This window comes from Ailuropoda melanoleuca, chromosome 14 (genome assembly GCF_002007445.2).
Source record: "Ailuropoda melanoleuca isolate Jingjing chromosome 14, ASM200744v2, whole genome shotgun sequence".
Taxonomy (NCBI): Eukaryota; Metazoa; Chordata; class Mammalia; order Carnivora; family Ursidae; genus Ailuropoda; species Ailuropoda melanoleuca.
Window position 1 is genome coordinate 89742670 of NC_048231.1, and position 26024 is coordinate 89768693.

A 26024-nucleotide genomic window follows, 5' to 3' on the forward strand; every position below is an offset into this window, starting at 1 on the left:
GAAGAGAAGAAGAGAAAAGAGAAGGAAGGAAGGAAGGAAGGAAGGAAGGAAGGAAGGAAGGAAGGAAGGAAGGAAGGAAAAGGGAGAGAGAGGTGGGACAGAGGGGTTCATATAGGAAAAAGGCTGAAGGTGCCAGTGAAGAGTGTGTAGAAAGACCCTCCAAGATTTCACAAATCCGAGCAGAAGCCTCTGGCCAAGTACTCTGTCCTGTTTTCTAGAGAGAACTGGGGTGGAGAAGCAGGGGAACAGGCAGGCACATGGGACACTGTCCCAGGCAATTTTTTTTTTAAGATTTATTTATGTATTTGAGAGACAGAAACTGAGTGCATGCATGTGGGGGGGGGTAGGGAGAGAGGGAGAGGGAGAGAGAGAAAACCAAGCCGACTCCATGCAGAGCACAGAGCCTGACATGGGGCTCAATCTCAGGACCCAGAGATCATGACCCGAGCCAAAACCAGCAGTCGGTCACCCAACCGACTGTGCCACCCAGGTGCCTCCCAGGCAAATTTTAAGGAGATCGTTGTATCATAGATTTCAACCTCAGTGATAGAACCAGAAAAAAAATTTAATCTATGGAGAAGAGTATAGGTTTTTTTGTTAAATTTTAAAATCGGATCACAAAATGAAGAAGGGATGCTTTTTTTATATGACCCAAATCTTCCCAATTTTAGTTACATGATTAATTTCATGTTAACAATCTGGGCCCTAATACCACTTAAAGAATATAGGAAGTGTTCTCTGTATACACACCAGAGCCCCGTAAATAAAAGCTATATTTACCCCATTTTATTTTCCTTCGTAATCCCCCAAATTTCTGAAACTCAATTATTCTTAACAGAAATGAGTGCACGGAGTACTTAAAAATGCATCAAATTTAACACAAAAGTTGTTCCAGACTATGTGCTCAGAAATAAGTGAAATTTTTTATATAGTACTATATTGGGTATAATTAACAATCCTGTCTATAATTTCCAACAGAAATGTCTACTTAACAAAGATAAAACAATGAAAGGGAAAAAAATAAATCTTAGGACTTTTCTTTGAAAGCCCTCTGTGCTATCATTAAATTTGCTAGCTTGTGTTTTATTTGGACCATCAGTCATTTTGGGCTTTCCCACAAGCTTGGTTTTATTAGTTTTTTAATTAGAGACCGACTTGTAAAATGTTATTTGTTCCTCCTCTGGAGAACTCAACTAATAAAATGTTTAGTGAGAGAGACTCCTCCAAATAAGAAAGGTGATAAAGAAGTCATTTGAGGCTTCTTCATCTGAAAGATCAAGGGGATGGGGAGGAAAGTATGGGTTCCCCAGCTTGGTGAGTCACTGTCACTGGACCCCCCAGTCATGGGGTTCCAACACTGGGAGGAGGAGATATCACTGGGTCTAGACCCAAGCCCTCCAGTTGGAATCACAGGGTCACACTAGCAGCACCATTTCCATAGGGTGATCAGCAGCTCATCCCCACTGGGGTCTCATCCCAAGTGGAAAAAACCTAGAAAAATAAGTTTATGCCAACCTAAATGAACGAGGTCATAGCAAGTATCTGGGGTGTGAAGCCCAAGTAATGCTAAGAAGCTGTTGACACAGAGAACCCTTCTTCTCAAAGCCATTTTGTTTTCTCATGTATAAGGAGGAAGGACGTCCTTTTGCATATTTAGACTTTCGGGGAGATGGGGGGCAGACATGGAAAAAGTATCTAAAATTATACAAGTACACACCACACTAAAAACAGGTACGTAGCATTTGAATAGGTTTGCAAAGAGCCTGTGTTTGCTGTTTTGGGTAAATATCACGATACGTATTTGCTAGACGACTTCTAAGTCAAGACCCCAGCTCCTTGCCTTTGATGAACTAGGCGTTCTCTATCACAATTGCATTTACTGTCTTGTCTTCACAAAGATTTCGGGTGTTTCGTTCATCTAAGCATCAGCGCCGGAGGTAAATTTCATTATGATGCTAGACCAACTGAGTCATCAGTTTTACTCACACCTCTTCGAAAAGTGACCAAAGCTCCTATGAGGGGCTAAAAGCTGTGGTCACGTGGGTGAGGGGGGCGTGCAGAGGCGGGCGTGCACAGGTGGGCGCGTGCACAGGTGGGCTGCAGTCGGCTCGCTCCAGCTGCTGGAGGGCATCTCGTCCTGGCTCCGTGTTTTCTCGATGCCACACTGGCAGTTTAAAATTGGCCGTGGTGAGAGTACGCCACAGAAATGAGAAAGCTCAACAAATCAGTCCTGTCCCATTCCCCACCCCCCACCCTGGGCAGGTCCTTAAACTTATTTCCCAGCACACCACTGGGTGGGGATGGGCAGGTGTGTGGGGACAGGTAATTTTCACTAAGAGGAAATACATGCCAAGCACCGACTCCACCATACTGTCCTCCATGGTGGCCGGGCAGGTGACCGTTCAGGAGCCATTGTTACAAGGTTGCCGCACCAGTGCCAAAGCGCCAAAGGAAAGCACCAAAGCCCATCTTTCATTTTCATTAAGATGCAAACGACTGGAGTTACTCTTCTCGACACCTGGCTGTCTTTGGAATCAGCTCAGTTAGTCAAACCGCAAAGTAAACCGAAGACACAAAACAGAGTGCGTCATTGCGGGACCCTGAAACCCCCCTGCAGAGGGGCTGGATGCAAGTCTGACACTTAAAGGAAGAAAGAAGCCTTACCCCAAAGCCCTGCCAGCGTGTGCTCGCCCAGTGCAAGCTACATTCTGATCTGTCATAAACAGCGCACTTACTACAGGCCCCGCAACTCGCTTGAGCTAGCTCATGACCTGTCGGTCCTGTCTCAGTGTTCCTGCGCTCACTCCTACTTGGTCGATGGGAATACTGCTTCTACCGTTGATTCCAGAAGCTATTTCATGCTTTGATGGAGTGCCCGCGTCCTGACATCCAGCTCAGACTGGCTTACCTTTCATATCCTGGTGACTCGTGAGTTGTTTCAGAACTAGAAGACAAAGGAGAGAGTGCCTTCAGTACACATGGGCATTCTGAACTGGAAGGGGCGCGTAGAGCTCGTGGTTTTCACCTGAAACTGAGCAGCCGAGGCTTACCTTCAGCCGTGAGGTTAAACTCAGTGGTCACTTTCCCATAACTGTTCTTGATGCAGCAATAATAGATGCCCTGGTCCTTCGGCCCTGCTTGCACGATGGCCAAGGACACGGGGGAGTTGTCGCCTGCACTGCAATAGGGGACATGAATATTTGAACGCTTCATCATTCCGAGGTTGGATTTTTCTAATACGCTTAAGGAGAAAGAAACACATGCTTCCCTGCACTCATGAGCTGGGCCAGGGGGCTGGCTGAAGTACAAGATCTCGATACGTTGTTTAAATAATTCACTCATCTGTAAGGGGACGATCGGTGCGATTTGGGTTTAACATCCTCACTCCCACATGCAATATGAATACAGAAACGTTTGGGGGGCGGGGTTGGCTGCCGCTAGTAGAGCAGAGAACCAGAAATGTGAGTTCTGGGGGCTGTCATGAACATTTCTGCTCAGAATTCACCCCAATTATGTTACTAATCTAGGCGCCTTGTGCTTGAAGGAAACCCGAAGATTCCAAACCCAAATCTAAACACAGACACAATAAGGGACAAGAGAAAGAGGGTCTCTATTGTAAATAACGATGTGTGGCTGAGGGTGTTTTTTAAAATAGGATACTCCCCTACTGAGTACCATTCATCCATCCGCCCTCCCACCCAGTCAACATTTTTCAGTTCCAGGCACTGTGCTACGAACAGAAAAACCGGAGGTGGTGATGATGATGGTGATGATGGTGATGATGGTGATAGCGATAGCTAGTGTGTATTGAGCACTTGGTACCCGCCAGGCATTGTGCTAATGACTTAAACGTCTATTTCATGTTGCGCACGGATCAATCCAATGAGAGATACAGTAGTATTACTCTTTCCACTTCACAGACGGGGAATTGGGGCACACAGAGGTCAAGCACGTGAGCTAAGGTCACACAGCTGATGAGGGTTGGGCTGGGACTTGAACCAAGAAAGCCTGAGTCTGGAGTCCTCACCTTGATCTCATTATGCTGCCTCGTCAAGTGATCTGTGATCACTGCCCTCAAATCTGGGATAATGGGAATGATGGCTAACGCTCCAGTCTTCATTCCAAAGTCTCAGACTTAAAACTTACTTTGTAGCCAAAAAGTTCCATTAAATATTGTTGCAGTTTGCTGTGAATGTTGTTAAACATTCACCAGGTCTGTCCGTTTCAGTTTGGGGTCAGTTCACAGTTCAACCACAAATCCCACTTGTCTTGACTATCTCACTTGCTTATTGCACAAAGTATTCATGATCAGTTGGTTTTTTGGGGGACATCAAGTCACACATGTTTCATGTACCAATGGCTTTTAAAAAAGTCCACAAAATCATAATACATCATCCACTGACAGAGCCTCTGAACACATGCTGAATGCGTGCTTGAAAGTGGACAGGTCCAGTTATGAGCAGAAGATTTCCTGTTGGGCTGGGAAACATGAGTCACAGAAGGGCTGGGGCAGTGTCTTTCTCTGTGGCCTACTGGTCAGTTCAGCATTTCCGTCCCTGTAAGAGGAGGTCAGGATCCGCCGGGAAGGCTGGGGGCAGAACTAGAATTGCCCCGCGAACATTTTTCTTTTGCCTGAGAAATTCCCTGATTCTCTGATACTCGACAGAGAACCTTGGAGGCCTTTTCCTGCCCTTCCATGTCACAGTTTAACGGGCTCACCCAAGGCAAGTTTAATTATGGGAGAAAGCTTCTGTGCGCGACTTTGCTCTCTACATACAGCCCGCTTCCCCGAGGCGTTTTTAACTTGCAATTTATAGGTTCTGTCTAGGAGAAAAGATAATCCCCAGTGTTTATTACCTGTCAAATATTAACCAGTTTTGTATTTATTTGTAAAAGTATTATTTATTGCATTTCGTTTGCCTGACTATATAAATCTCCATCCCTCAAATGTTCCTTTGAACAGGTTTACCATCTTACTGGTTCTTCATTATTGAGTGAGTTGAAAAAGATCTTTGCTACATGTTTATATTGTACTTGCTGGAGAGATTTCAACTTCTTGAAAATTATGTTTTGACAAGGCAGTGAGATACTTCTTGGAGGGACTGGAATTAAGGGTGGAATTAAGGGTGAAAGAAATTTGGTAACATTTAAAAAGCCACTTGAAGTAATAGAAATGATTTCTCGAGATACAGAGGATGTAGGAATCCCAAATATTCCCCAGTGTCACCACAGAAAACACAAATGAGTGCACTTAAGCCAGTGCTGTCAAGACGAAATGAAGCCAACCCTGCTAAGAACATAAAGGCCTGGCCACGTGTCACTAGAACACGGCAAGCCTGCTACTGTCATATGTGCCCCAAAGGGAGGTTAGCTTTTCTAAAGACATCCCAAATGGAAAAGGGACGCAAAAGATTCAGGTGCCCATTCTGAGCTCAGAGCAAGACTGCGAAAAACCCCGCTGGTTAATTATCCTTGGCTGACAGCTACAGAAAGTTTTTTAAATGAATAATGAGTGCTTCTTTCCTGTAAAGCTCTAGGGAGCAGCCTTGATTTAAAAATCAAGTCATTTATTCTCCATTTTAATTCTTCTTAAGCCATACATAAGGCAGGCAGGATAATGGCAACGTTTTAGGCAGCAAGGCATTATTCCATCCATCACAAGCCAGTTAGATTTTCGGGAGTGATGTCATGGAAAAGAAACTATAGCTCAGATCTGCCATAGTTGTGTTTGGGACATAATTTCCAGACAGATGTTCCAAGCAGGCATTTTTAATTAGACAGAAAGCTCTCGGATTTTTCTTCCTTTTTCAGGCTGCTTGTCACGAGATGAAGGGGGCAGGAACATCGCCCGTGATTCAGACAGCTCAACGGGGACCTCCTTTGGCAGAAAGAAGCACCTTGGGACTGTTTGAGTTAGAGTGGGTGCCACTGAACCACGTGATCTTGTGAGCCACGCCCCCTCAGGTGAGTCAGATGAAGCCCAAGGTCCACAGTCCGCATGAACGAGCATGGATTGCCCGCAAGTGCTTTAGGAAGCCGCTCATCAGGCTCGTTCCACATGGAAACGTTCAGCAATGATTCTCACCCCCCTCTCTCCCCCCAGCCTGTCTTCTGCATCCTAGAGCCCCAGAAATAAACAGCAGTTTCCATCTCAGACATGGCTCTTCATCCCCCTCCAAGCTGCTACTTTCTATTACCTTATGGTATAGAGGTCATTTTCCTTTTTTTCTTCCTTTGGACTCACCTTCTTAGTGTTGAAATTTGTCAGGCTCATGGGAATTTATGCAACAGAAAACAGAGCCAAATTCACAGGCATACAGAAGAGAGCTCTGTAATCTTGGGACCACAGAACCTCAGGCTAGAAGATGGTCTGACCTGTTCCCTTGATTCTAGAAACATCATGAAAGGTTTCCTGACTTCCTGAGGCCACAAAACTCAGGGGTGGCAGAGCTCAGGTAAGAACCCTCTATGGCCTTCCCTGTCTAGACATCTGTCTTTGGTTACTTACGTCTTGGGTACTTTGGGTGTGGGGTTTCGGCTTCAGTTTTCCTTTTTTACTTCCTATAATCATTTTCTTTAAGAACTACGATATGGAACAAGCAACAGCTATGGAAAGTGACCAGGCAAATACCGCACCTTCTCTGCGCTTGGGCGATTGACTTTGAATCCTTTGTCCACCAGATAGAAGAGTCTTCATGAATTTCTGCAAACTGGCAGCTTAATCTTACATTCCCAGAGTGGTCAGGGTACATCTCTGCTTGGATCTTTTTCAGTAAGATCGGAGCTGGAAAGCAGATATTTGCAGGTCAGTGTTCTTACAACAGTTGCAAAGAGCTTCACAGTGGAGAAAAGGCTTTCCCATTGTATCACATTTCATTCTGACAAGAATATTATCCCCAAGAATAGGTATAATAATTATTACCTTCAATTTAGGGATGAGGAAACCAAGGTCCGAGGGGAGATGTGGCATGCCCAGTTAGAAAATGAACAAATAAATCTAATAGAAAAATCTCATTTTTCATTACTAAAAACTCCCCAAGTGAGATCTATAATGCAAAAGTGAAATAGAATGCAAGAGACCTTTTTTTTTTTTTTTTTTTTAAAGAAGAGGGTAGGGGACTGTGGATACCCAGTCTATAAACCTGGGCCAAATAGAAATGCTTTCATGATCACCAGACGGTCCAGGTCAAAGTCAGGAGCTGGGGATTAGGGAGCAGAATAAAATCCAGATTATCCAAGTAATTGTGGTGAAGCCCCCAGACACAAAAGGCGACTCAACAGTAAGTTATTTACGAATAGTATTCATCCATCTTTCCCCTTGACCAGTTGTCTTCGCTGAAGATATCCTAACGGATCGCAGTGATGTCTGATATCAATTTCATTAGCAAAAGAGAAGCGTCTTCTTGAATGAAGTAAGAGCCAGCAGGAAACCATTCCCCAGGGGGTTAGCCTGCGCTCTTTGAATATCGCTTTTTTCAATCAGGGAGGAGTGCGCCGCAGGCCAGGGAAATGTAGCATTACTCAGGGCAGCCACTGGGCGGCAGCACAGACATTAGAACGGGAGGAGGACGGCTGACCCAGCCAGGTGGGCAGAATGATTTGGCAGCAGGTTACTGAAAACGTGGTGTCAGGCTTCTGCAGACCAAGTTCCCTAACTCCGCAGCTGTGGTAACCCAAAACATGACGTAACCCACGGCCAAACCAGAAGTCCTCAATGCTGACGCTTTGTTTGCCCTTTTCCCTCAAATCCCCCTACTGTGAGGTCACCAATGGGTTAAAGGTGCCTCTCATCCCTCCTGATGCCAACAGACACTTGGGCCACAGAATGCATATTTAAAAGCTTATTTTCTTCCCAGGAAGTGATAATGGGCTGCTCAGGGAACAAATCCCCCAACTAGAAAGTAGCTGATGACACTAACAATATGATGGGAGAGAGAGAAAACATACCACGTGCTCATTGATAGCAACACCCATTTCAGTGCAAATGGCCCTACGGAGCTAGCTGAGGCCCATAGTCTCAAACTCTCGGTCCAGGGTTTTGACCCAGCCTGCATCCTCATCTGGGACCTAACTCCTCAAAGGCCCTTCCAACACGATGGGGTGGCAGTCCTCATGATGATCTGTGGCTACCCGAATGTTCCTACAGCTGCCAACCCCATCCAACTCCCATTCTAAGTTCTGAATGCAAAGTTGGGGGAACAGAGGGAAGGGCATACAGTGGGCAGCGGAATGAAATGAAGGTCTTGGAAAGCTAGAAAGCTGGCTGGGACAAGAGGCCTCGGGGCTTTAGAAAGGATCCCTGTTTGTGTGGGGGAAAGGGAGGAATGGCGAGGAAGGAGCTAAAAGGAAGCCCTCCCTGGGACTGTGGCTAGGTTCTTCTGTGTGTACCCTGGCCAAGCGTCGAGGGGAAAGGCTAGAGCAGTCCCCGTGGATAGAAAGCTTTGAATGTCCCCAAGAAAGGTTACTCAGTTTCATTTCTTGGAGTCGTCTGAGTCACTGCCCTCCCCTGCCACATACTAACTGCCCCCCTCCTCTGGCGCAAGAGCGCCCCCCTCCCAGAATCCTGTGCTCATATAGGCCGTATAGACGCCCAGGGCAAACTCCACTAGCCTGTGCTTACCTGCACAGTCCTTGTTCCTACGGTAACTCGAATAACCACGGACAAGGATTCCAAATAGACGTTTCCCTCGGGGCTGAAACCACTTTCGCGATCTTTTAAAATACTGCTTCATCCTCTTTAAATATGTTTTTTTTGGTTTTGGGGGTTTTGTTAGATTTTATTTATTTATTTGAGCAAGAGTGAGTGAGAGAGGAGAGCGCACAAGCTGGGCAGAGGGGCAGAGGAGAAGGGGCAGAGGGGGAAGGAAGGGCAGACTCCCCACTGAGCAGGGAGCCCAACTTGGGACTGGATTCCAGGACCTCAGGATCATGACCTGAGCTGAAGGCAGCCGCTTAACTGGCTGAGCCACCCAGGCGCCCCAACTTCAAATATGTTTTAAAACACATATTCGAGAAACCCGGCTGGATGCTCCCAAACGTTTAGAAGGGAGTTTGGTATTGAACCCTGTCTGCAGCGGGGGCTGAGGGCCATGTGCTGTGCATGGGGAATTGAGCTTCAGTGTGGAAGTCTGGAAACTCGGGCAGGAGGAACAAAGCCCCCGCTTCGGGTTAAGGGGGCCCCAGCGTCGGGCTCCCACACTCGCAGATGGCCAGAGGGCATCACCTGTCTGCCATGTCTTCCCTTCTGACTCCTCCCACCCATGGGAAGGGAAGGAAGAGCTCTAAAATAAAAGAGGCTAAAGTTCGGGTTAAGGGAAGGAGTTTGGGGTCAAGGTGACACCCCCAGCAAAGCAGAAGTGACTGCAGTTACAAGGGCTCTGAGCCTCAAGGGGTCTGAAACCCGGAACGGAGCCCCCAGGGCACTTTTGACTCAGATAAAGAGGAGGGTGAATTGGAAAGAAATCTTATGCTCCCATTTGGAAGAAAACCCAGGATTCAGTTAAACTGTTTCTAATGAAAATCACCAATTAAAGAGGAGACTCCCAAATTGTACCTAAATGTTTTTTTCTGTAAATCCTGCTTAGTGTGTGGTCTACTTAATTATACTAATTAGCCACACTGATGAATTGCTTCTGTTTATCTTTTAAAATATTTTTTAGAGGATAATTAAACAGAAAGTCATCTTAATCATGCTCCCTTGATTAAGCCCACCTCCAGGCAGCCTATTTCAGTGGTTCTCTCTCGAGATCACCTGGGGACCTGTTAGAAACCACTTTCTCCAGCCCGAAACTGGAATCAGATACTCTGGAGGTGGGGCCTGGTAATCTGCAGACAGGAACTAGGCATTTGGTTCGCAAACCCAAATGTTAACAACGACAGAAAGTGACAGAGCCTCACCTTTCCCTTCTCTTTTGCAAGGTGCCTTTTTTGTGTCTTGTGTCTCATCTGCACCGGATGCCGACGTTTCAAGTTCAGGAATCCTTTTGAGAAAGCTTGAACTTTTTCTGACATTCTCCTTCCCTTCCAGTCGCAGCCTCAGGGCGGCCACCCTGGACAGAATTTTCTCCTTCACCCCCTCAGTTAAATGTCCACTCCTTGAGGTTTCTTGCCTCTTGACCTCCCTGGAACCGCTCCCCGCTGGAGGAGACTTTGGGAAGCTGAGGGTCTGGGCGGCCGTGGGCCCGAGCTTCTCTTCCCTTGGTTTTCGCCCATTGCCCAGATTGGAGCCCTGTGGACGAGGGCCCTGCAGTGTCTTAGGAACTTTCTCTGATGCACGTTCAACTGCCACAGATGCCAAGGTCACAGCCAGGGAGCCCGATGCACTTGCGGGTTTGGCTTCCCCAGTGCAGGGCTCCTCCGTCGTAGGTTCCTGGATTTTGTGGCTTTTTACAAAGTTTGTGATGTTTCTTTCAGCCCATGAGGTAAAAGGCAACTGAGTGAGACCACTGGGAGAGGGTGACTGTTTCCCACACTCACTCTCAACGGCTCCTCTCTCCTTTGAGTCAGAAAATGCGTCTCGGTGGTTTCTGGGCTCCACGAAACCCTGCTCGGGGATGTCATGAATTTGACCCGAGGAGTTGTGAGTATCAACTCCAAGAGATGCATGAGTCATCACGGCAGGGCCATCAGAAAGAGGTAAAGTGGGGAAAACGGATTCTGCTTTGTTGTTTTTACTTCGTTCAGCCTCCCCTGGGCTTCTCACGATGCCCTCTTGTATTTGGCTTATTCCGCAACCATGTGGAAGCATTCCCCCTCCTTCGTCAGGACTCGGGACTTGCAAGATGGCAGGCTGGACTTCCAGTCTCTGGCCCACGTGCCCATCATTTCGTTTCCTCTCCTCGCTGACGGCAGCTGGCGTGGATGCCGAAGGCCCTGCTGTCTCAGCCCGGGCACACACCATCACACCTGCTTCAGCCCTGGGGTCCACAGATGACTCTACAATTTCAGGGCAGGTCAGAAACCGTTTAAAGAAGGCAGCGTGATCTGCCTGAATTTGGTTTTCCTCCTGGTTTTGACTCACACTGTTAACACTTTCCCTCTTGCCAGTTCTGGAAGGCTCTGATAGCAAGTCTGTGACATCTACGGGGTCCACAGATGACTCTCGGAGTCTGGGTTGGCTCAAATACTTGGAAGAAAGACTACTCCAATACGCACGGCTGGCTGGTTTTCCACTTCTGTGGGTTTCTCTGTTATTAACAAGGGCTGAGCCAGACTCAGCCTGAGGGCTGCGAGCCTTGAGAACATCAGATACAGCCCAGACCCTGTCAGGAATTATGGGACCAGTTTCCAACTCCTTGTACTCGGAACCTGTAGGTTGTCTTGCAGGCCAGACTTCTGGAATGGAAGCTTCCAGAGTTATAATCTTCAGCTTGCTGCCTGCTTTCCAAAGTCCTGGACCGCTCCCTCCGGACATTTCCAGGGGGATATTAGAGAGAGGTGGAATGTGTCTTGGAGCCTGACCCCCATCTTCCACAGTGGCTTCAGCCACCTTGCACATGCTAGTCCCCAGGCCTGAGCTCTGTCCTCTCTCCACCTTGGAGTTTGCTGATAAGTGGTCCAAGGACACCGGGTCTAATTCCCCTGGGGCAACAGCTGTCGTGGGCCAACTTTCTTGGAAATCATCTTCGGGAGAACTCTGTTGGGGTAAGCTCTCTTGCTGGATTCTCTGTGTTGTTTCACTTTCTTTGTCTTGGAAATTCTCTTCAAGCCTCCTTCTGTCTGCTCTGTCCACAGTCAGGCTCTTATTTCTAGAACGGTTATCAGTCTGAAGTGGAAAACTGCAGCAAAAGCCCTCTACTTCTGGAAGCTGAGGAACATGGACGTGGACTCCTGGTCCACTGGGAAGCATGCGGAGGGGCTCTTCTAGCGATTTGGGTGTGGAATCATTTAAGATATGACCCAACTGTGCGTTGGAAGGAAGCTGGCAAATGTTTTCATCCAGTGCCTGAGGTGAACTCTCCTTGGGACCATGTGCATGACTGTTCTCAGCAATTGAAGCAGGGCGGTATTTGGCTGGGTGGACTTTGGTGGACATGGTAACCGTCGATGTGTCCCCACTCTCCCTGGTCACCTGAAGACACTCAAGATTAGCAGTTAAAGTCATTGGCTTCTCATGAGGAAACATTACAACTGAACCTTTTCTGGCTGGTGTATCTGTCGTGTCGGGGACACTGATACTGGGGCTCTCGTCACCAACTTCTAGAAACTGCACAGAAGAGCTATTCTCAGAACACAGAGGCTGTCTTTCCTCAAACCCTCCTGAGTTGCCGGGGCTTGACCTCTCCTGGCCAGCCTGTACTATGGAGACCAATGTGGAGGTGAAATTCTCCATTTCTGCTAAATTTTCCCCTGTGCCACCTTCACTGGCTTTTTGTGAAATGTTCCAGGTAAAAGTACTGGTAAAAAGAGGGGGCATGGCGGAGTTTCGCTCCTTGCTGCTCTCGCGTGGAGACTGTGGAAGCTCAGAACCTTCTGTTTGAGAAAGAATGCCTGGCATCTCGTTATCAGGAGACCATGAATCAGATCCTTTGCTTTGACTCTCCGCCAGCTCTAGGTCCATAGAGCAAATTTCCTGAGGCAAACATTTATCAGCTGAGGCTCCAGCAGGAGAATCCGCAGTTTCACATGTTCCTTGGTCACGGGCTCCAAGACGCTCCCACACGCACGCGGCTTCCCTGCCCCTTGGCCCATCGCATAGAGTTTCCGGGGTGAGGCTGGTATTTGTGGGTTCAGGGAAAGCAACAGAGAGAGCCTTGGACTCCCAGAGGTCAGCGCTGCCCTCCTGGGAGAGAAGCACTGAAAGCTCCCAGGGGGACGTATTTTCGTTATTGGCATCTGGGATGCTCAGCTCATATCCTAGGTCTTCCCAGGACCCTCCAAGTGCGTGGTCTTTTCTGTTTTGCTTTTCTCCATGCTGCGGGCATCGAGTACAGCTTCCTCGCTCCAGGCATTGGGCCAGTGGTGTGTCTTTCTCGTTGATCCCTCCTGTGTTGGGGAAGGAATTTGTTGTGGTCCCAGCAAATGCAGACTGCTCCCCAGCAGGATCTGAGAAAGTTGGCAACGGGCTGAGAAAGTCTCTCTCCCTGGCTGTTTCCTGAATTTGCACCTAGGAAGATGAAAGTGATATTAATAGACTTGTTCCTAGGAGAACACAATTGGGCATTCCTGGGAGCCCAAGAATGTTAATCCTTGATGACTGCAATAATGGACAAGAGGAGTCGCAGCAAGGATTGAAATCTGAACACTGGTCCCCAAACCCTCTCTAGCTATTAGAGACTTCCCGGAGAAATGCACATTTAAGCAACTGCGTTCCAGGGGACCCTTGGTCAAATTCCCTATTATAAGCAAAAAGCCTTCTGACAGTCATCATTTAATACTTCCTTGTCTCTCTCTCAGGAAATAAGACAGAAATAAATTGAATGTAAACTGTTTTGGTCAAGTTAAGTTACCAGGGCTTGTGTGTATCTCTCCAGAAAGAAACATTTCACATGATCATAACAAATGAAACATACAGTGTTTGTAAAGTAGCAATGAACAGCCTTTGTCCCCAAAATATGACAGCTTGCTGGTTAATAATGTTACTAAAGAACAGAGAAAGGCCTGTCCTTTGAACCTGCCTCCAGTGAAGGAATGGGTTACGTCTGGCCATCAGCACTGCCAATTATTTCTGCCCCAGGAAGGTTATAGAATTCTAGAATGCCTCTTCCACTTTAAAACAGATGCCCTGTGGCAGGCAAACCACGTCGACGAGAAGTAGACGATTCAGGGGAAGAGAGAGACACAGAGAGAGAGAGAGAAAGAGAGAGGAAGGAAGGAAGGAAGGAAGGCAGGAAGGAAGGAAGGAAGGAAGGAAAGTTAGCTCACTCTGTGAGGAGTGAACCCTGACGGTTTTGTGACATTGTGGCTATTGTTTAAGGAAACAACAAGATCTTGGACTACGTTCTTGTCTCTTAAAACCTTTAACCCATAAATTATTTCAACACACATCAAAATCATGCCCAGCCAACAAAAAGGGAATTGGTGCTAAATTTTGGCAAGTACCTCTATTTATGCCCCCAGTACTCCTGCTTTGGAGCAGCCCCCTTCAAATATGCAGAAACTGATAAATGGGCTCATAGAGGGGAGGAGACAGTCTCCTGGCATCTAACAAAGCTGACCTGGAATGTTCTGGGCACAGTGTGGCTCCAAGTCCTGAGACTCATTCCCATAAATCACACAGAAGAATCTTGGGTCTTCTTGCCCTGCAGTCAGTCCCTTTACATCTTATCAGTGGGGAACAGAACATCATAGCTTCACGTCCCCCCACTCACCCCCAAGGCTGCCTGCTGCCACGAGTGAGCGATTCCCCTCTTATCTTCTTAAACCCACCCTGATGTTCATTTAATTCTGATCTTATTGGCACCCAAATGCTAAATGAACAAGAAGAAATGTAGTATAATTTCCTGCGCTGGACGCTCCATGAGGGCTGGGACCATCGTCAATTCAGCAAGGGTGTGTATTGAAGGCCTCTAGCATACTGGGGAGTGTCCCAGGTGACGTGGATACAGCCCAGGCAATGTGCCCATCCGGAAGGAGCTCCCCTTCTATGTGGTATTCAAGGCCTGTTACAGCAATTAGCACCCAGCAGGTGCACCGTAAGCACTTGTTGAAAGAAGGAGTAAATGAATGAACCATCCACCAGTTCAGACAGCTCAAGCCAATGTCGCCCATTAAACCTCTAAATCTGAAGCGCTTTGGACTTCCGTCTGCTCTTGACTTTGGGAAAACTCTATTTTAAAAAAAAGATTTTAAAAAAATAAAGCAAGAAAGACTTTTAACCAGAAGCAGGGACACTACTGATTCACATCCCGGAATTTCTAAAAAGAAAAATGTATGTACTCTCTTTCTATATCCCCCATCACATTAAAATGGAAAAGGGAAAACAAGGGAAATCACTTCTGGGAAATAAGACACAAGGTATCTTTTTTTTCTTAGTGTCAAGAAGTTTCAGATGTATATGGTTTCACCCCTATACCCGAATCTCTATAACACATCTACAGAATGCTCTTTTCATTTGCTTTTTTGGCTCAGTTTTTTCACAATGAGCGGTAGTGCAAATATACTGAAATCTTAAGCACAGAAAGTGTAAGTAGTTTCCTGATCATGACTTGAGAAGTGAAAGAAGACTGTCCAGTTAAAAACACCACGACCCTCTCCTGAGCCTTCCTCCCTGGCCTGAATTTCTACCGCCTCTGTCAGTCCTTTATTTTAAGATCCTGTCATCATTGCATTATCCTCAGTGGCAACAGACATTTATGGAGTAGCTGCCTTGTGTACAACTCTCTGCCAGGCACTGGACAAGTTTTTTCCAAGGGCTCCAGTTAAAAAGCCACTCTGTTACTTACTGGGATGTTACACACCCATTATTGCNTTACAAAAAAAAAAAAAAAAAAAAAAAAGAGTTATATGCTGACACCTATCAGACACTAGCTTCTGGAGAGGGTGAGTCACAGGACAAATAAATTTTAATCGGGTTGACTCTGGTCATTGAGAGATATCAGCTTAGCCATGGTATCATGCCTTGATTTCCAAAACAGTCATGTTCCTATTAAGGGATACTCTCTCCTGCTTTTAAGATAAAATCCCACTTTAAAATAGCCTAGTGAAGCCCCACACACGTAAAGAAGCATGGCAAATCCTTGACTGTGAATTCATCCACTTGACAAATGTTTACTGAGCACCTACTATGTACCAAGTTATAGTCTAAGCACTGGGGAAGCATCAGTGAGTATAACGAAGACTGCTGGCCTTCTGGAAATTATGTCCAAGCAGCAAACTACACAAACAGTCCGCTGCTGATGTGAAATTCCACAAATGTGATTTGAAACAATGAGATCTTCTCAAAGTGGAGCCTTTACCAGCCCAGGGCATACTTGTCAAGGCTGAGACTGGATTCCAAGGGCAGGCTCCTTGCGTCTCATTCAGAGACTGACTCAGAGAGAGAGGGAAACCACAGACTCACACCTTTCAAATGAGTCAGACCTTTCTTTTAAGAGGAGATCTCTCAGTGAAGTCACTGTGAAAGGACTCCAGCCAGTGATTCTCCTGCTGCTTGGCTTGTCTCATGACGGAGGGAGCACGGAGACTCAGGGGGGCTCTGGTGGTCAGAAAACTGTTCTCGCTCAGGTGAAAAGAAGGGGAGGCTCTGGGGCTCCAGGAGGAAGCCCAGTGCGATGCATGAAGTGTGGGCTCTGAGGACTGGGCAACTGAGTTCAGCTCAGTATAGTATTGTACATATGACCCCAAGTGACCTCTCTGGTCTCTCTGACCCTCCATCTCCTCCTCCAAGGCTAACCACACGTTTGCCGGCACCATCCTGCCAAATCCCCGGCACTCACTGACATGAGCTTCCCTTGTTCTCTGTGCAAAGAAAGTAGTGGCTAGGACCAAGAGAAAACTGAGCGACACTGATAAGCAGAGAAGTGAGCCCTGGGCGTTACATAGGCTTTCTCATTTGATTGGCCAAGTAAATCTGGAAGACTGATACCATCTTCCCTTCTTCGCTGAAGAGGTGAATAGCCTGGGTGCAATCAGAAGACAGCAACACACAGGACATTAAGTAAGGGGAGCTGAATATCAACAATTGTTCGCTGCATGGAAGAGTAACTGTAAGGTGCTGGGAAACCCCAGCACGCTCTAAGGAGAGGGAAGGCACCAAGGAAGGACTGCTTGCAAGGTGCTCAGTCCTAGCTGGAGAAGGTGTAAACAGGCCGCCAGATGACAGAAAAGTTCACTGGGTTAGCCAGGTCAGAGCTGGTCTGGAGCTGCTGGGTGAGCAACAGAACTTCCACACGCAGGCGGGGAGAGGCAGTCAGCACCTGGAGTAGAGGTGTGCAGCGGGGTCTAGGCCCTGGCAAGGGCAGAGCTGGGGCCTTCACAGTCGGTGGGCAACATGTGGCAGGAGTAGGGACAGGGAATGACAGCTCTGTGTATTTGGGGCCACGGGAGTTCAGATGTTGGTACAGAGAGAGGGCCTGCAGAGAGGGGGCCATGCAGAGAGGGGGCCATGCAGAGCTCTCATTCCTGAGTAGAGAGGGCTGCAGGAGATCATCCCTAGGCCAAGGCCACAAGGATGCAGATGGGCCATGCTCTGAGCCCTGTGGCTGGGGCCAGCTCTGTGGGGTGAACACACACAAACACACACACACACACACACACACACACACACACACACACACACACACCCCATGCTGAAAATGCCAAGGGTTGTCCCCCTCCAGCAGTGTCCTTCCAGCACCTTCTGCTAGAACACTTCGCACTGAGCTTACTTGAGCAGAGAAATGGTTAATGAAATTCCGTTCTCAGTGAGCATACCTGGAAGGGTGCATGAGGAGCTGAGGGCCAATCAATTGAGAATTGACACATGAGGTCGCTGATGTTCAGGGGTTAGAAATCTCCCCAAGGTTCCACCATCAATAGCAGAACCAGGATTTAAAGCCAAGCCTGGCTATAAAGCCCTTTCCAACTCAAGTTTTCTAACAAGAGAAGTTAAGGCAAACACCACCAAAAGGCTGGGAACGCCCCCTTAATTTGAAAGCTAGCACTTCTGGGCTCCTGAGACATTTTGGGTAGAAGACTGTAATGGTCCCCGGTATGCAACATGACCCCTTGTTTATCTGTCAGCTTCCTCACAAGCTCTAAGGGCAGGGACTCTGTTCTTCATTTTGAATTTCCAGAACCTTAGCCCATAGTAGGGGCTCCATTAATTTTGCTGCATGAGTAAACATCTGAATGAATACGAGGAGAGGAAATGGTGAACCAAATTTAGTAACACTTCCAAATCTGTTCTTGAAAGCAGTATTGGCCTTGAAAACCTACCCTCGGCTTACACCACCTTTTCCAACCCTTCTTTATCAACACGCCTCTCATTCTACAAACGCATTGTTTCCTTCACTGGCCCTTTCAAACCTTTGGCCTCTTGAGGAGGACCCCTTAGGAAACGTGTGTCATCTCTTCATCCACCCCGTGGTGTTCAGAGTTACACTCCTCTTCGTTAACGAGAGTGTCCTCAATGCCAACAAAGTGCATGAGACTAATTTAGTCACTAACAATAGAAGGTGGGAAGCGATAAGATCCCTCTTCTCAAATAGCTTATAATCCAGCTGAAGAGACAAGCTGTACGTGGAAAAGATAAATAACAATTCTTGACAAGTTGAGCCAACGGTCCAATGGGTGGATTTTAGCTATCAATGACACTCCAGGAGAGGAAGCAAGGTCACCACCGAATTCTCCTACTCCACGGATACAATCCCTGCCGTGCCAAGACCAGACGTTGCACTCTTTTTTTTTTCCAGAGAGAGAGAGAGTGTAGGAAGGGCAGAGGGAGAGGGAGAGAAAGAATCTCAATCAGGCTCTCCACTGAGCGTGGAGCCTGACGTGGGGCTTGATCTCATGACCCAGGAGATCATAACCCGAGCCGAAATCAAGAGTCGGAAGCTTAACCTACTGAGCCACCCAGACACCCCAGATGTTGCATCCTTATGTTACTTGTATCAACTCTCAGATAATTCTTGGACATTTCTCTGCAGCCTCAGGAATCTTCTCTACTGAGTGGAGTGTGGCCGATGTGGTAGGCACTATGGTGGACTAACGCAACCTTGCGTTACCTTGCTACCTTCAACCAAAAAAGTTGGAAAACCACATAAATAGCTGGATGCAGAGCTGGATGGGACCAAGGTTCTCGCTAAGGAGACACAAGGGGCATTCTGCCAAGGGACTTCTGAGGAGGCTTTGCCTGCCTTATAGAAGGCGCAGATGGGGCAGATACTTTGCCTACGCCCATCCTTCTTCCTGTCATGAAGATGTGATGGCTGATGCTGAGCTATCTGTGTCCTGTCAAGAGGCAACCATCGAAAAATGAAAGTCAGCACACTGTGGCTGGTGGAGCAGAACGAGGGAAAAGACTTGGAGCTTGTGGGCGTCCTTGAGCCACTAGAACAACACTGAGACCTTCTACCCAGACTTCTGGTGAAGTGAACGGCAAAGATTCTTATGTCCGAGGCCACTAGTTGGCTATTCTGTTCACTGAGGCTAAAAGCACTCCTACGGACACAAGAGGAAAATATATTGCTGGGGGATGAAGGAAAAGGCACGTGAGGTTGGCGCTGGAGACCTTCTGGAGGCATCTGGGTGGCTTTGGGTAGAGATTAGTCTTACAGCTAATGTCACAAAGGCAAGGGGTGCGGCTCTTGGAAAGGGGACTCGAGGGGCTAGTCTAAACACCTCAGGATCAAAAAGGCCTGAGGCAAGGTGAACCTGAAGTTGAACTTGAAGGGGGTCAGAATGGGGAAATGTGAGGAGATGGATCATCAAAGGAGAGGCCAAGGTTCTAAGGGCCAAATACAACCCCCCAGGGCCGGGAGGGTGAGCCACTTAGATCCTTCTTGGCTGGGAACATTGCCAGGGGCTGACGTGTGCTGGGGACGGGTGTAATTTTCTTTCTCTAACTCCTGTTTCTTTTTAAATCTTCTTTGAATGAATGCTCTTTCTTCCTTTTCTGGGCTAGACATAAATAGCACCACGTTCTTCGCCAGTTGTCCACACATCGTCAATTTCCCCCACCTCGTGGTTCCAGGAACCTGCAAGCCAGACCTTCCCCACTCCCAGCCATCGTGGGCGGCTGCAGCCTCGCCCCACAGCTCACCTTTCCTCAGTATCTGCTGAGCGCTCACTACCGGCACAGCATCATGGAGCCGTTCAGTCATTCGACAGATCAAATCCATACCACCTGGGGCAGCAACACTGAAATAGCCCGGTGCCCAGCAAAACAAGCTTACAGGCAAACTAGAATATTTCAGGAACTTGAGTTTATTTTTAGGAGTTGCTGGGTTGCCCAGAAAGGAGCTTCACTTAAAGGCTCTGAACGGTAAAATAACACAGAATGTGGAGGACAGTCGTCTAAAACCTCACCCTGAAACCTGACCCTGAACACCCGTCATTTGACCTGCATCTCTTCGTTCCATTCCCTCCCAGGAGACCAGAAATCTGCAGCCGGCTGGTGTTCCAATCCTGTCCCAATTTCTTGGAAAAGTGGTAGAGTTTGTAAAATGCCAATTCAATCTTTTATTGGGAGGGAACTGGGTTTCCATGACAAATGTCCTTTCCCAGGGCCAAGGGGCTCTGTACATTTGGTGGAATCTTTGCCTGGAAACATGGTGTGAGCAAAGGACCATCACTGTGTGGGTCAGGACATCTACTTGTTTCTTGTGCCTTTCAGGTGATGGGAGGCAGGTGCTATTACTACTACCAGTCGCTAAGCCCTGTGTGACCCTTAACATGGGGCAGACCCTATGCTAAGGGCTTTATGTATGTTAATAGAGTTAATGTCTGTAAAAGGCCATAGGAAAGTACACCTTTGGGACTTGGGGTTGTGTAAAGTTAAAGACAAATATACCAGCTATCCCAACACACGAGAAGACCTCTATAGTATTCAACTGCCCAGTACGAGTCGGAAAAGCTGCCTTCCTCCTTCCCCGTGTGCATCTGGAAGTTCAAGGGGAGATATGCAAACACAAGGAAAATGGAGTTGGAGAGGCCCGTGGTTTTTCTTGAATTCCTTTTCTGAATAGTCTCTCGGTTTTTTGCTGTCTTAAGGAGACGGGGTTGGATGAGGAGGTTAAAGGAAAGTGGAATGGGTGAAAGATTGAGGAGTGAGCCTCAGAAAAGCCGGCTCTGGTCCTGGATCTGCTGCCCCATGGAAAGTGGCTTCCGAGAAGTCACCAGGTCCCTCAGAGACTGTTTCTTCCACAGTAAAGTGAGAGCCTGGAGAGTATCTATTGGCCTAGACGGCCCTGGTGTTCTATGTCCTGCTGCCTTGTAAACAACACAAAACACCGAAATGGGGCTTAAAGCTCAGCTTCTCCTTGGAACCGGATTTCCCTTGGACTCGTAAGGCTTCCAGATCTAATCCTCTCTGGAACTATGAGAGCTATTAGAGAAGAAGACACAGCCTGTCCCATACCCACATACCTGATCCAGAAGGAGCCCATGGGGACCCCAGAGTGGACCAGTGAGGAGACGTTGGGCCGGTCACTGTGGGGCTCCATGTCCTGATTCTTGTCCTGTCTCCCCACCTCGCTGCTCCTCCCCCCTCGGCGCAGTGAACGCCCTGGGTTTCCAGTAGGCTGCACTGCGCCAACATAGGGGTCCCCAAGCCCACCCTGCAGAGTTCTGGTGGCTCACAGACCTAGTCCAAGCCGATGAAAATCTTCACGGCCACAGAGCAGAAGGGCAGGGGCTGTCAGCCCCCAACTCTGCTAATCCCTTTTGGGGTTGAGAAAAGTTATGGCTTCTTCTTCTTCCCCCAAATCTTGTTCTACCTACACAATTTTGTGTATCATTTCAGGAGCTTCCGACCTCCTTGAGCCCATCGATTCTCCTCCTCAGGGCCCACGGGAGCCACGGACTGAATTCCTGCTATTGGCTGTGAGCTGCGGGTGAGTTGCGTGGTCCTGTTGACTTCCCACAGCCTGAAACTTCTATGTAGGTTTCAGATTGGATAACGGNGGGGGGGGGGGGGGGAATTAACCCTTAGTCAGGTTCTAGGAGAGCATTTGCAAATCAATCTCTCTCTTTATAGTTTCTAGAATTTGTGAGCAAAATCAAAACCAACGTAGTAGCAATTACTGTACGGCACTGACAATAATACATTGTAGGAAGCAAGTTCTTGTAAACTTTAGAAACAGGAAATACTTGTCATGGTTATGACGCTACCACCCTGCCTGTTCAGCGTGGCTTCACGGTGCACAGCGGCGATGGCCTCAGGCACGTGGAAAATCTGAATATAAATGTAAATATAGGCAGGTCACTTGTCTTGGATGGTCATTACCAAAAATGAGGAGAAAATGCAAGGCTGGGGGCTTGAAGAGTCCCTCCTCTGCCCTCTGTCTCTTACAGCAATTAGTATGATAGCTCTGTGCCCAGGTTTGGCTTCTGGTTAGAAAATGTCTCCCCAGAGAGTTCAGTTCTAGAAAGGTACAGATACGGCTTGGACTAGGCAACTCAACTACCCGATTAGATTCAGAGACAGCTTCGCTCGGCAGAAGCAACATTTCCTAGGTAGTCTTACTCAACTTGGTGCGAGGCACATAGCAGGTGCTCAGAAACTAGGCCGAATAAGTGAAATCCATCCAGTCTGTTCTTGGGCCACTGTTTCTTTGCCAACCCAGGCAGGAAGGTTTTGCCTCTTCGGAGATGGCTCGCTGCTCGTTCTCTGTCGGGATATTGGTCTGCTACCTGAAAAGTTGCCCGAGGGTCCTGTGCTTTGGTTAATATGTATTTTCTACTAAAATATAAGTCTTCTTCAACACTCGTAATCTGTTGCTTGGTTGGCCTTGGTCTTTAGATCTAAACTGAAGTCATCTGTTCTTTTTTGAGGAGAGAGAGAGAGAAGTACCTCTTTTTTCTACCATGAGCAAATGAGGTTCCAAATACAGACTATCCAGACGACATCAGCATACTCGCACCAGCGCGCACCAGGCACTGAAGGTGGCCATGTCCAAGGACCATGGACACGGTGTTGAACGTGTGGTTGAAGGGCTAAGTTGAAAACACCTGCACTGTAAAGATGAATGGAATCAAAGGCTGGGTGGAGAGCAAGGAGGAATATGGTGATTAGACCAGAAATTCAAGAAGCCATCAAAATCAACTCTCCCATTGTAGATGGGAGGAAACAGAATGATTCAGAAAGAAGTTTTGGGAAGCTGAAGTTGTTAGAGAAATGCTGGGAGACCTAAGAAAGAAAGACAATGTCTGGGATTCAATGCAGTGATTTGAGCCAGGAGAGCAGAAAATATGCTGAGCTGATATTTGCACTGATGGTGGTTTGAAAATTCATATATTTCTTCCTAGATGCACGAGTATATGCAAGCCCTATATATATACAAGCCCTATATATATATATACATATATATATATATTTGGAACTGATCTTGTCTCCCTCTTGAGCTCTCAATCACATGTAGGAATTTGAGGGCTGTGTGGGGAGTAACAGTTTTCTCTCTGCCTAGCCCTACCTCTGATCCAATAACTTGCACATTCCTTTAGGGAATGCCCAGGCCCTTACTTCTGCTGGTTCTGGTCCTGCCCCTGTGGGAGCTGGTGTCTGAGTTGTCCACACTGCTACATGGGTGGTGGGCTACTCTCCTGTCCCCAAATGGAAGCAGGTGAAAGATCTGTTCTCACGGTTTCCCTTAGCTGGTGCTAGCATAATCCTGATGCCAGGAGATGTGAAGTCTGGGTGGATGTGCCCCTCGGGGTCCTGACTCTGTCAGCCTTTTTGTCCCAGCATCTCTGAGGGCACTTTCCAAGGGCTGTGTATCCTTGTCCGAACCCTCACGTGCTCCCACTGATTGTGCAGACATAAGGCTCCCTGATCTAAGAAGAAAGGAATTTAGAAAACTCCTCTCTCGGGGCGCCTGGGTGGCGCAGTTGTTAAGCGTCTGCCTTCGGCTCAGGGCGTGATCCCGGTGCTCTGGGATCAAGCCCCACATCAGGCTCCTCCACTAGGAGCCTGCTTCTTCCTCTCCCACTCCCCCTGCTTGTGTTCCCTCTCTCACTGGCTGTCTCTCTCTGTCAAATAAATAAATAAAATCTTTAAAAAAAAAAAAAAAAGAAAACTCCTCTCTCAACAAAATCCAACTAAAAAATTATTGTCCTGCCTACACAAAAATGAGAACAGACACCTTTTTCTTTCCATCTGTTTACTTTCCTCAGCACAACCCTTACGACCGTCTTCACCTTACCCTTGAGGCGACCCTAATCTCTTAAGCTACTTTGGAAGTGGGTCCTGGAGGCAGAAATGGAAAAACAGAAATTTCTCTGACATATCCCTGGACACACATTGGCAACCATATCAGTTTCCCAGAGCTATGGGAACAAATGACCACCAACTGGGTGACTTGGAATTACACGCCTTATTCTCTCAGATCTGGAGGCCAGAAGTTTGAAATCAAGGTGTCCCAGCGCCATGTTCCCTCTGAAGGCTCTAGGGAAGAATCCTTCCTGTCTTTTGACCTCTTCTTAACTAATGACATCTGCGAAAACCCCAGTTCCAAATAAGGTCACATTCTGGGGTTCCAGATGGACATAAATTTGGGGGGACCATTTTCAACCCCCCACAACACCCATTGCTTTCCCAGCCTGTCTTATTGGCCTTCCCTCCCCACAGTCTCCAGTTTGCTCAGCAGTGATGCTTTGTCACTCGACGGTGATGTGGACTTAGAGGTTTAGAATGATGTTCTAGCTTCAGGATCATTCTAGGGAGGCTGGCTCTCTTCTGAGGTTCTGCTTGCTTCTGTGGTAAGCAGTCTGTATGGAGGGTGGAATTCAGTACAACCAAGGGTCTGTCCCTCATTGCTGCCCAGCTTCCAGACCCTATCATCAGTGCCAGCCACTTCAGAATGTCCTTACAGGGACCAGGCCAGTCCTGAGCTGGACGTTCTCCTATCTGCTGATGGAGAGGCGGTGACTAGGCAATTCCTTATGTTTGCTGTCACAGTGCGGCCCTGAACTAGAAATGCAAACGATGAGGGAGTAAGCAGTTCTCGTGATGGTTATTTTCCCACCCGACACCACCAGTTTGATGGTAAATGTGAAAGCACTTGTTTTTAAACCATCACTTAAAAAAAAAATGCCTGAAATCTCAAGGCAGTATCAAAATACCTGTGCTGACTCAGAAAGATAATTTTTCAAGCATCAGCAGAAAGGGGAACTTACAGAATTTGCAATTTTACCACCCGCCCGCCCCCACCCCCTCCTCAGCTCTTCAAATGCAGCGGAGGCAGCAGATGGGAGGGGGTGGGGGAACACGATTGCTCATGTTTGTCTTGCCTCTTTAATGAGATTTAATTCAGCATTGTGTTTGTTCTGGGCATTCGTGGATGAATCAGACCCAGAGTCTGTCTCCACGCAGCTCAGCAGTCCAGCTGAGCCCACAGCTGTACGATAAGGTAAATGCTGGCAGAGGTAGGCATAACATGTTGTGGGAGAAGTTAATTCTCCTTCAGGGAGAGGGGAAGGGATGGGCATATCAAAGATCCAGAATCCATTTATGTGCTGCCTATGCATTTACATTTCTGAATTCTTTCATTCCTTTATTCAGCAAACACTTAGAGAAAGCTCTCTGTGGGCCAGGCCTCATCATAGCTGCTGGGAAAAGAACATCAGTAGCCAAAGACCGTCTTCTTGGAATTTACTTTCTGTGTAAGGAGGCAGAGAAGGTTAAGGAGGTCAGCAAACGTTCCATCAGGAGAGCAGGTCAAGGAAACAGCATGCATAAGACACTGGGGCAGGGAAGCCCCCGGTTGTCTGGAATGAGTAGGATATGGGGTTCATGGAAAGGGCAGGGTAGCAGGGAGACGGCGGTGATCCGTGCATGTCGTACAGAGCATTCAGGTTTAGTCCTGCAGAGAGAGGCTCCACCAAGGTTTGGCCAGGCCTGGGAAGGTGCTGTCGTTTTAAACAAGGGAATGATATTCCCAGAGTTAGGGTTCAGGAAGATTGTTGCCGCAGCACGTGGGGAGTGTCTTAGAAGAGAATATTGTGCACATTCCCAGAGGATGGGAAGGCTATGGCTGGAGCCTTGAAGAACCTTGTCCATCTCATCAATGATGTCGAATGCCCACTCTGGAGAAAGATATCTGACCACCTTGCCCTGGGAACTGGTCTAATACTGACCCCATATTGGTATATGGTTCTGACGATGAAGGCCATGGGCTTCCTCACTGTATGTGAGTAGGTCATACACACACACAGTACAACATTCACAAGGTTCATGGGGAAAGGGCATGAGTGACCAGTAAGTGTCCCTCCTACCCCCGCCACCCACTCAGTCCCCTTCACCAGAGGCGATCATAGTTATCGGAGTTTATTTTCGTTCTAAAGACAGTTAAGGAACTCAGACCTAAAATGGAATTAGGAGGCCACGAAATGTGGTTCGGGCTGAGGGCCTGGAGTCAGGCCGACTCTGTTTAAAGCCAGGCTGCCGC

The 26024-nt window shown here is 47.7% G+C and overlaps 1 protein-coding gene across 11 annotated transcripts in view; it reads right to left on the bottom strand.

The window, feature by feature from the left end:
* Window positions 1–26024, bottom strand: part of ALPK2 (alpha kinase 2) — a 143924-nt gene that overhangs the window by 28038 nt on the left and 89862 nt on the right. For 9 of the 11 annotated variants that reach the window (XR_002143966.2, XR_004620508.1, XR_004620507.1 and 6 more), the window contains 4 exons: window positions 9898–13105; window positions 6637–6784; window positions 3051–3178; window positions 2909–2944 (listed from right to left, as the gene is read on the bottom strand). Coding sequence is in view for 7 of the 11 variants with exons in the window: in XM_034643335.1 (XP_034499226.1) it covers window positions 2909–2944; window positions 3051–3178; window positions 6637–6784; window positions 9898–13105 (3520 nt within the window). In the remaining 4 variants the exon portion in view is untranslated. Of the gene's footprint in view, window positions 1–3; window positions 2945–3050; window positions 3179–6636; window positions 6785–9897; window positions 13106–26024 lie in introns of those variants that run through there. The other 2 variants (XR_002143967.2, XM_019806443.2) reach the window with 2 other exon arrangements.